Source organism: Corvus brachyrhynchos, unplaced genomic scaffold (genome assembly GCF_000691975.1).
Source record: "Corvus brachyrhynchos isolate BGI_N302 unplaced genomic scaffold, ASM69197v1 scaffold61, whole genome shotgun sequence".
Taxonomy (NCBI): domain Eukaryota; kingdom Metazoa; phylum Chordata; class Aves; order Passeriformes; family Corvidae; genus Corvus; species Corvus brachyrhynchos.
The window spans coordinates 4,146,867-4,157,038 of NW_008236478.1; the positions used below are offsets into that span (position 1 = coordinate 4,146,867).

Here is a 10,172-nt window from a genome sequence, read left to right on the forward strand (position 1 = left end):
GTTCAGTACAGATGCTCTATTTCCTTCTAATAGAATTTTTGATCTCAGGGAATGGAGAAATGACTTGTAATTAAAGCACTTTGGGAGCAAATGGTGGCAACTAGGAGGCTCATCTGTAAATTTATTTTCAAATTTTCAGATCTGTGTGCAAAGGAAAAAATAATTGCAGATATGCGGATGACATTAGAAGAACAAGAACAGACTCAGATTGAACAAGATCAAGTGCTTGAAGCCAAATTAGAAGAGACCAACAGATTAGTTTTGGGTAATCTCTCCCATGGAAAGGGAGCAGGGAAGCAAAATTGTTTTGAATGCGTTTTACATTTGAATAGTGCTTTACATTTCTGGTTTTACTTGTCAATTGTTATTTAGGCATTAGTTTTATGTAACAAGTAGCAATTTCCTAAAAGGCTTCTGTTGTCTGTGATCATAGCTGATAAACCCAAGCAACTTTAGTAGAAGGATGTGAACATGTTTAAATACATGTTTAAAATTGTGCATTATGTGATCTCATTTTGTGTTCTGACTAGAACTGGAAGCATGGAAGCAGAAATATAGAGAGCTGAATAACCAGTGCAATAGTGACTGGCAGCAAAAGATGAGCAAAAATGAGGAGAATACCATCAATGAAAATGAGGAATTAATAAAACTGCAAAAAGAGCTGAAGGTAAAACATAATGATATAATTCATACTTAAATCTAAGGCCATTTAGGAGTCTAAATTTTTTGGGGATCATTGTCTTCAAGAGCCTAGAGCATGATATGACAAGTTATTACACTGGTAAAGGAAACCTCCTCTGAAGAATCTTTTCATGCGGCATCACTGATGCCCCATAATGGAGTGCACCCTGCCCTACGTTTTGCTACTGCCATGCACAGTGATTCTGTAGCTGGTCTCCTCTTAGTTGTCTTAATCCAACTCCTGATATCAGCTCCAGAGATCTTTCCTATCAGTTGCTAAACCAGACTCTCTCAAGATCTTGTGCTTGCTGCATAACCTGTAAGCCCTTCCTGTAATGCTGAGGACTTTCCTTTAACTCTCCTTGCAATGGAAAGTAGACTTACTTTCTAAGCAACTTTACAGGTGCTTGCTGCCTTATATGGTAGAATGTCTGACAACAGGTTTGATTGTGATAGAAAAGGAGACAAAATTGCTGTGAATTAGAGTGGCATTTGTAGGTACATGCTATCTCTGCCTGCCATTCAAACTGTACTGCATTGAACTGTACTCACTTTCAGTCTTGAAGCAGAGGTTAGTTTTCTAACATGACCTTTAAGGTAGCATAAAAGATTGGGGATTTGTAAGGTAGAAGTGTCTCTTTACCATTACTTTTGGTGTAACTTTTCTAGTATCTGTGATTTACTCAGAATGCTTTGAGGAAAAAAAAAAAACTCTGTTCCATGAAGATGTGTCAATCTGAATAAGAAATGCTTAAAATTGATAATTTTTTTCAATATAGAAGAACAAATGAGAGTATAATACTTTTATCTTGGAGTATGCTAGAGTAAAACTATGCTACTGCTTCTGTTATGTTTCTGAAATTAATCCATTCAATGGTATTCTGAATTTTAAGTCTTTTTTTTTTCTCTCTACTTACAATTTTGTTTCTGGTTTCATCAAATTAGGAAAATGAGGCAAAGTATCAAACTGATAGAAAAAAGTGGCTTGAGGAAAAAATGGGACTCATAAATCAAGTAAAAGAAGCTGAGAACCATCGCAATAGGGAAATGAGAAAGTTTGTGGAGGATAGAGAACATCATGTAAAGCAACAAGCAGAAATTGTAAGTGACTTTGTCTCAGCAGGGTCCTGTGGTGTCTTCAGTACAGAGTAAATAACATGTCAAGTGTTGAACAGTGGGGGCACTTGAGAGTAGCTGGCCTTAGTCAGTTCCCTGACTTTCTCACAGGACAAAGCCCAAATGAGATGTTCTCAATACGAAAAAGGAAGAATAGGAGGATCATAAAATGAAAAAACTTTGTACATAATGGAGCTTAACATGCCTGTTCCTTCCTGTCCCATCACTACCACCTCTCTATGAAGTCTTCAGATTTCCTTTTGTGTGTAAAACACCAATAAATAACCTACACTTTAATGAATTGCTCCTTAAAAGCAAAGAAAACTTACATTGGAAAATACTTGGTCAGTATGCTGTGCTAATATGTGCTAGCACTGGGGAGACTGATAGTTATTGACTAAGACACCTTGCTTGCTCACTGGACTCCATCAAGGTTGTAATTTTTTTATCAGATGAAATTATTATATGAACTTCTGCAATCTAAAATTGCATTTGCATCTAGAAGTAGGTAGCAATGCCTTTATGGACCTGCAATCAGTACAGGAGGATTTTAGGAGCTTACAACTACTTTTACTTTATCTGTGACTTTTCTTGCCTGAGAATTGTTATTAATAAAATCTTCAAGTGAGCAAATAGGAGCTGTGGTTCTCAAAAAGAAAATTCTCTTCACAAAGAGTATAAATACAGATTTTCTAATTGCAACATGGCTTACTCTTGCATATTTGTACTGAAACTAGTTCTATGTGAGCTTTATAAGAGCTGCATAGGCTCTTAGGCTGACTAAAGCCATAAAATAGTGCTAACTGCAAAACAAAACTAGCAGAAGAGTTCAGATACTGCCTAGAAGTGGTGTTCTATTCTAACTTACCTTTTTCAATATTTAGGAAAGACTTGCTGCACAGCTGGTAGAGAAGGACAGCAATCTTCAGAAGTGGCGTGAAGAAAGAGATGAACTAGTAGAAGCTTTGGAAGTACAGCTCAAGACTTTGGCCTCTAGTGTCATACAAAAAGATAAAGAAATAGAAGAGCTGAAACAGGCTGCACTAATGGCTTCAGAAAAGGTCAATTCTCTTTATTCTTTCTGTGTGATTTTTTGGGGGTTTTTTGTTACTCATTAATTCTGCAAAATACTGTAGTTGCTCTTTGCATTCTGGCTCTATTTTTTGTTCTTAAACACTGTCATATTGAAACCATTTGCAGCTAATTTAAAAAGAAAAGCTTTATGTTTGTTTGAAACTGAATTTTTAATAGTAATTGGAATTTGAAAATATTTAGTAGTGCAAGTAAACACACTGTGAATTTGGACTGGATATCTGAAACAACTCTCCCATTTGTTGTCTGTTTCACTGCACCAAGAACTTCATGAGCAAATGGAAGGTGAACTTAGAATTCTGAATAAGTATAGTAAAATAGAAGGTTTTGCGTTAGGTTTCCTCAGACTCTTAGAAAACTTTTCTTCACTTTACATAGAGGCATTAAATTATTGCCTTTGTATTGGATACCTGGCTGGTTTAGCCTGCAGTTATAAAACTGGTATGACCAAGTAATCACAATGATGCTCGTGATATATATTACTTTCTTTTGACAGTCCTAAAATTTGTGGCAATTTTCGTTATGTTTATTAGGATAAGGAAACTGACATAGAAGATCTAAGGAAACAGCTGGCAGAGAAAGATGACTTTATAAAGGATATGAAACAGCAGATTAAGCATGAAAATCTTCAGTCTTTGGCAGAAGTACCTTTACCTGAAGAAGGACAAGTTAAAATTGATCAGTCTGTAAACAAAGAGGTATGTTTGTTTATGTACTAATGATATGTTAATAATTCTGGGGGTTTTTTCAGTATATATTTCTGTATATAGTTCTGCAAATCTCCCAAAACTTCTTTGTACTTTACCTGTACCTTCAGTTCTAAGTTCTTATTCATTCTTTCACAATCACTCTCAGAAAATAAGTACTTTAGTTAATCGAGTATTACCTCTCTATACATTATAGAACCTTTACACCTGAGGCAAAAACTAGTTAACTAATCCAGGTTCTAGAGATCTGGAGACCTGGTATTTGTAGTGTCATCTCAGTTTGATTATGTCAGTGTTAAGGGAATTTCAACTCACAGCACTTTCACGATGTCACCTGTCACGTAGGGAGATGATTCTGTAATTAACCAGTCCATATGGGGGCTCATAAGAACAAAACAGTATCTTACATCCTACTCAAAACCAAACCAAAATAGTATTTGAAGTGTACACAAAGCTAGAAATAAAAGCTGTATAATATAATCATGTGAATAATTATATCTGAATTCAGCTGTGTGCTCTTGAAAACTTACCTCTCAGTGCTGCAAATGAAGTGGCTGATTATTAGATAAGTCATCTGGGAAAAAAATATAAACCGTTTTAAATGGATGACCAATAGCAGGGCAGACTGCGGTTTGCTTTCTTCCACTGTAGGAATCCTGTGTGTAGCTTTGTTAGCTAATGAACTAACCATTCCTGGGCAACCCTATTAGTCTGCTCCATTCTTGGGAATGCAGTGCTGCTGGGATTCTGGGTGGGATTCCCTCTCAGAATCCCAGCAGAGCCTGTTGGAGAACTACCTTTTGGCGTTCCATGAACTTTTATCATTTTCCTTTCTAAGAGGAAGGAGGTACCCTTCAGGGTGAACCAATGTAAGGAGGAACATCAGCTACTCGGGAATTCTCTAGTGTAAGAGGGGAAGAGAAATCCCTAAAGATAAGCTAGAGAAATACACTTTTCTAAGGAGCAGCAGAGTTAGGATGGAGACAATCACTAAGGCTCTCTACCCTTGAGGAAAAATGACTTGGAAACAAAGTATCAGGCTGAGTTCAGCAAGGAAAGTTCTGTGATCATAGATCCAAATAAGTTCAAAATTTAACAAAAAAGGTTTTAGATAATAAGGGTTAAACTCTGCTGTAACTGAAGCAGATTTCTTCACTTCTGTTATAAGTGTTCTGAAAGCTAACAGCTGGAAAATAGAACACCTACTTTGCAATCCACTGGGGGGGGCATGTAATATGTATTATATAGTATTTAACTCATAGTTAGTTTAAAACTTGTTTTCTTACAATTTCCATATACTTGCAGGACCATTCTGAAATTGTCCTTGACTCTACAGAAGTATCCACAGAGGATGGAAAAACTAGTCGGTTCCCAAAACCAGAGATGGAAATCCAGTTCACACCTCTGCAACCCCATAAGATGGAGGTGAAGCACCAGGGCAGCACCTCACCAGTTACAGTTAAAATGCTCAGGCCAAGAAGGAAAAGGAAGAGTGTAGAGATGAATGAGGTGTGAACTAGACCAACTGACAAAATCATCTGTGCAACTTTTCTGTTTGTTACTCTGATCATTTGTTAAAACTCTAACTTCTGATTTTCTGCTGAGATCCCAGGGATATAAGTAGGGTGTTATTTAAACCCCATGTTCCCCATGTGGTGGATCTCTGGGCTTTGCTGAATAAGGTCATAGACTTCAACTGATCCAAACTCTGTCCCTTTGTGCCTGATTTGTACTTTACCTTTTACATTTCTCTCTCCCAGACAGTGCCATTTCTTCCTGTCTCCAGCTCTGATCTGTGGGATTACAGATCAGTTCTGCCAAATTGTTTCTTTTTGTTTAGCCAGTCATTGGTATAAAAATATTGGTATCAATTATAGTTTCTTCTAATTTTCTTTAGGATTTTGTGAAAAGTGAGAACAAAAGAAATGCAAAACCTGCTATGGCTGATTCACCTTCTGCAAGCAACAAAAAAATGGTTTGATTTTGTTCCATTTTTGAAGTTAGTTTATCTGTAAAGGTAGACTTGTGAAAGGAGCAAATATTCTCATGCCAGCAGTATCTTATCCTTATCTATGTATTTCAGTAGGATTCTTCAACATTTATGTTGTCTTTCTACTAAATTCTATAAGCCATAGGGTCTGTATTTGCCAAGAATGTGTAGTGTCCCAGCTGCAGTGTGTAGTGATTCAAAGGGGAAGGATGTTGCATATTAAATAGTTAAAAAGACTATAGAGCATGCTATTAAAATGTGCTGTTATAGGCAATGCATTTGAAGTAAAACTAAAGTTTATCTATATTCATGGCCTTAAGATTATTTTAGGCCATAGTAGTAACCTGGGCAGCTTCAGAGGGTGAGTGAGAGATTTATTTGCCCCACCAGATTCTTTTATTTATAATTAGAACAGCTTGTCTAATAAAATACTTTACAACTTTGAATCTGCCTTATTTAAAAAAACCCAACTCTCTGTTTCCTTTATGACTCATGCTCTTAAATGCATTCTGTGAAACTTTGGCAATTTTCTTTCCTCTAGGTGTAAAATGAGGTTGTCTACTTTACTTGCTGTAGTGATATTATGAAAATGAGGTTTGCTACTGACACCTTTGTTCAATGTGTCAGCTTGGACATAACGTTGAAGTAAAATAAAATGAAATTAAACTTGAAGCTTAAGTCAATTCTTAGCTTAAACAATGATCCTGTATTTCTGTACAGATGTCTACTACACAATCTCTTGGAAAAGAATATCCCTTAAGAAGGCAAGAATCTACTCTAAGTAAAAAGTCAGCTAAGAAGAAAGATGGGACATTACAGAAAATTGGTGATTTTTTCCAAAGTTCTCCTACTATTTTTCATTCTAAAGGTTTGTACAGTATAAGTAAGGCTTATTTTCTATTCTCTGGCCATTGCAGAATGGCAGAGAAGAAAAGATTGTCTTGGTTGTGAGGACCAGGTAGAATATGAAAGATGCAGTGTGAAATATGTGCATATTTATCATAAAAGCAATGATAACTGTTAGGCCCAAAATGTTGTAGTTACTCTGTGCTTTCTTAGAAACTCACCCTGCTGCTCTAACAAAATCAAGGGCTGAATCCAAACTCTAAATCTTACCTTGTTTTATAAGCAACCCCTTGTTGCTGTGGAAACTTTATTAATGTTTTTTGATGTATATTATTTCTATGAAATCTGAAAACCAGTGACTCATGAAAATATTTGGAAGACTTCATTAAACTGAATATAGAGCAATTAATGGATTTTTTTAAATTTAGGTATAGCCTTGGGAAGATTAATTGCTAGGACTTTCTGTTGAAGGATATGTTTTTCTTTTTTCCTACAGTAAGAATGATCTCTGGGTTACTGTGCTTCTTACAAAAAAAAAAAATTAAAATTAGCAGAGGGCACAGAGAATCACCAGTATTTAATTCTAAAAGACACTTGCATTTGTTTGTTTAGAACGAAGTCGGTCATTATTTAAGGTGGACAGTTAAAATAAACTCCTTCACCAACTTGAAAGCTTGTCCTGCTACAGAGTACATCTTATCTGGCATAATACAGTGCAATTAATAACTGTGTGAAATTTTAAAAAAATTTCTACCTTTGTCATATTGGTACCATGAGCACAGTATTTATTATTATCAATGGAAGCCAAAGTCAGACTACTTAAAATTTCATCCTTAACTTGGATACTTAATTTGAGCAAATGAGTTCTGTTTTGTAACCTTTATTACCATGTCCTGTATGGTTTCCCTCTTTGTATAATAGTATTGCTTATTTCTTATATTTCTTATTTTTGTCTAGTGCACATTCTCTTCTCTTTATGGAACTAGTACTAGTTTGATAAAACTATAAAAATGTATAGAGAAAATTGACTGTACTTCTGTCTGCACAGAGAAGTTAAGCCTGTTGTTCAACTTAAAAGTCTTTAAGTGAGATCTCAATGAGATCTGAATCCTAATTGATTTTTAATGTGCCATTTAAATGTGTCCTTTAAGCATTTGCATCTGAAGCTACAGAAAACTCCTTCCAGCTACAGAAAACTTGCAGTCAAATACCACTTCGGAATTTTTTTATTTGAACCTTGGACTACACTGGTTTAATTTTTAAACTGTTTTAATAAAGCCTGCTTTATTCATGAATTTTGAGGCTCACAAAACCATGACATGTATTTATGATAAAATTTGTCCTCTAGCAAAGAAGCTTATTGAGACAATAAGCTCTCCCAAGTCTGCAGAACCAGAAAATGTCAAAGAAAATGAGCTGAAGCCAAAACGGGCTAAGAGAAAGCTGTATTCAACTGACATTTCTTGCCCTCTGGATATCCCTGGTTCTTCAGTAAGTGATTAAGATTCCTGTTTTGCCCACTGTAATTTTTTTCTGTAATCTTAGCTTAAAATTAACAATTAGGGGAAAAAGACAAATCTGAAGGTCTAATCGAGTTGCAGAAGAGGTTTGAAAATACCAACTTATTTCTTTGTCCTACCTAACCATTCCTTTTGGTCTTTTCTTTCTGCTCTTTTACTTATTTTTTTTGTTTTCTCACCTGTCTTTCATTGACTGCTGACTGATTGTATAGGTGATAGAGCAATCAGAGATACCTTCACATCTGGATTCACAGATATCTTAGTTGTGGTGTGTGGAGGATTACTTTTTCTCTGCTACAGCAGTGAAGTCTTAATTTGTTTTTCCAGTAGTTGCAGTTCATTTAAGTGTAGCATAAAGGGCAAATAGAAACAGAGACCAGTAAGGGATCCATGGATTTGGAATGACATGGTTGAAACACTAACGATAAAGGTCTGCATGTACAATTAACTTTACACATGAGCACCAAAGGTATTTTTCAATTCCATTTATGGCCAGCTAATATTTGGGCATAATAGCATGTGGATACATCCATGCTTTTCAAAGCACAGTCTAAATAGTGTTCTGGATGTGTTTAAATTGTGTGGCTCTGTCTAAACCAGTCTAAGAGTCTTACAGGCTGGGGTTTGAGGTACTGCTTCTGAAATCCAACTTCATGCTTTAGACAGTTAACTGTAGTGCTGAGCATTCTTCTGCTCTGTTGGAAGTACATCTCTTTATTCTGTTCAGTCCTTTCTTCCCTATGCTATGGTAAGCATTTGCCCATACAAGGTAGCCTGTTGAATTGCAGCAGAACCCAAAATGCTGTCCATAAGAGGAAGAAGAAAATGGCAGAAATGCTTAGCAAAATGAGGCAAGAAGTTTGGAAGTGAAAAAAGCGGTGAAAGACTGGATTGTGGGGAAGTCAGAGAAAGCTAGAGAAATTTAAGCTAAAAGTGTTTCCTTAACACTTCCAGTATCAGAAAATGAATATTAGAGACTAGAAGTAAGAGCTGCATTCAGATAATCTTTTTCTTTGGACTTTGTTATTTGTTCCAGCAAAAAAGGGATTTTGTATGTTTATGGAATTTGTTGCTTGTTATGATGCACTAAGATGGTCTCTCCATCCTGGAGAGCTCTGACAAAAGACGTAACAGAATCATAGAATTATTAAGGTTGGAAAAGATCTCCCAAACCATTGAGCCCAACTGTTTACCCAGCACCACTGGATTAACACCAGCAAACCATATCCCCAAGGGCCACATGCACACATTATTTGAACACTTACTTACAGGGATGATGTTTTCCACCACTTCCCAGGCCAGCCTGTTCCACTGACTGTCCACCCTCTCAGTGAATAGGTCAATTTCACCAGAGTGACTCAGGTAAAACTCTGGAAACAGATTCTGGGAAAAAATATGGTGTTGGGCACACAGGTCTAAAAAGTGAATGTCATTTATCTTTGAAGAAATGCTGAATAACCATATTTTAATGCATCTTTTTCAGATCCTTGTAGAACAAAAAAAGAAGGAAAGTGATCATCTAATCATCAAGCGACGGCTGCGATCAAGAATAGCAAAATAACCTTGCAAAAATGTGTTTATATTTCTTAGCTAGGACCTATTCCCACTGTAATATTCTTGCTCATTATATGTAGGAAGTAATAGATACTTAGTCATGCTTCAAAATCTGTATATAGTTGTATAGAATTGTTCTGACTCTATTAAAATTGAGCAGTTCAAGAGAGCTTGTGTGTGAAACTTTTTTTGTTTACTAGGGAACAGTGTCTTTGGAAGTGTTCATAACTTACTCATTGTGCAGTAAGAGCAATGCCTGTGTGGAATGATTTAAATTATTTTTTTTCACACAGCCTATCTACCTTGACTTTGAGTGGAAAGAAATGAGTACACATTGATACTTTGGCTATCCTTAAATTCTTTTAAAATATTGAAAAAGTTGCTTGCCTCAACTTCAGCTCCTTTGGGGTGAATTTTTTTCATCCTTATGGCATTCCAGTTACAGACAAACTGAAGGCTTCTGGAAGGAACATATGAGGACACTGTTTCATAGAGGTCAAGCCTTTATCTTTGGGGAAAGAAAACAAGGAGGAACAGTGGCACCATTTGATCAGACAGCTGATGAAAAGGGGGGTGACTTCCTGGAGTTAAAGTGAAAAAGGGAGCAGAATATTTTTGGGGTGTTTCCGTAGATAATGCAAGTATTTGAACGTGGTTGAAACCTGA

At 36.1% G+C, this 10,172-nt stretch overlaps 1 protein-coding gene across 2 annotated transcripts in view; it reads left to right on the top strand.

Moving 5' to 3' along the window:
- KIF20B (kinesin family member 20B) overlaps positions 1-9,675 on the top strand; it is a 34,431-nt gene extending 24,756 nt beyond the window's left edge. For both annotated transcript variants that reach the window (XM_017726036.1, XM_017726037.1), the window contains exons 24-33: positions 140-265; positions 531-667; positions 1,627-1,782; positions 2,682-2,858; positions 3,423-3,587; positions 4,902-5,105; positions 5,494-5,571; positions 6,307-6,454; positions 7,781-7,923; positions 9,436-9,675. In XM_017726036.1, coding sequence (XP_017581525.1) covers positions 140-265; positions 531-667; positions 1,627-1,782; positions 2,682-2,858; positions 3,423-3,587; positions 4,902-5,105; positions 5,494-5,571; positions 6,307-6,454; positions 7,781-7,923; positions 9,436-9,513 — 1,412 coding nt within the window. In that variant the 3' untranslated portion in view covers positions 9,514-9,675. The remainder of the gene's footprint in view (positions 1-139; positions 266-530; positions 668-1,626; positions 1,783-2,681; positions 2,859-3,422; positions 3,588-4,901; positions 5,106-5,493; positions 5,572-6,306; positions 6,455-7,780; positions 7,924-9,435) is intronic.
- The last annotated feature ends 497 nt before the right edge of the window (positions 9,676-10,172 follow it).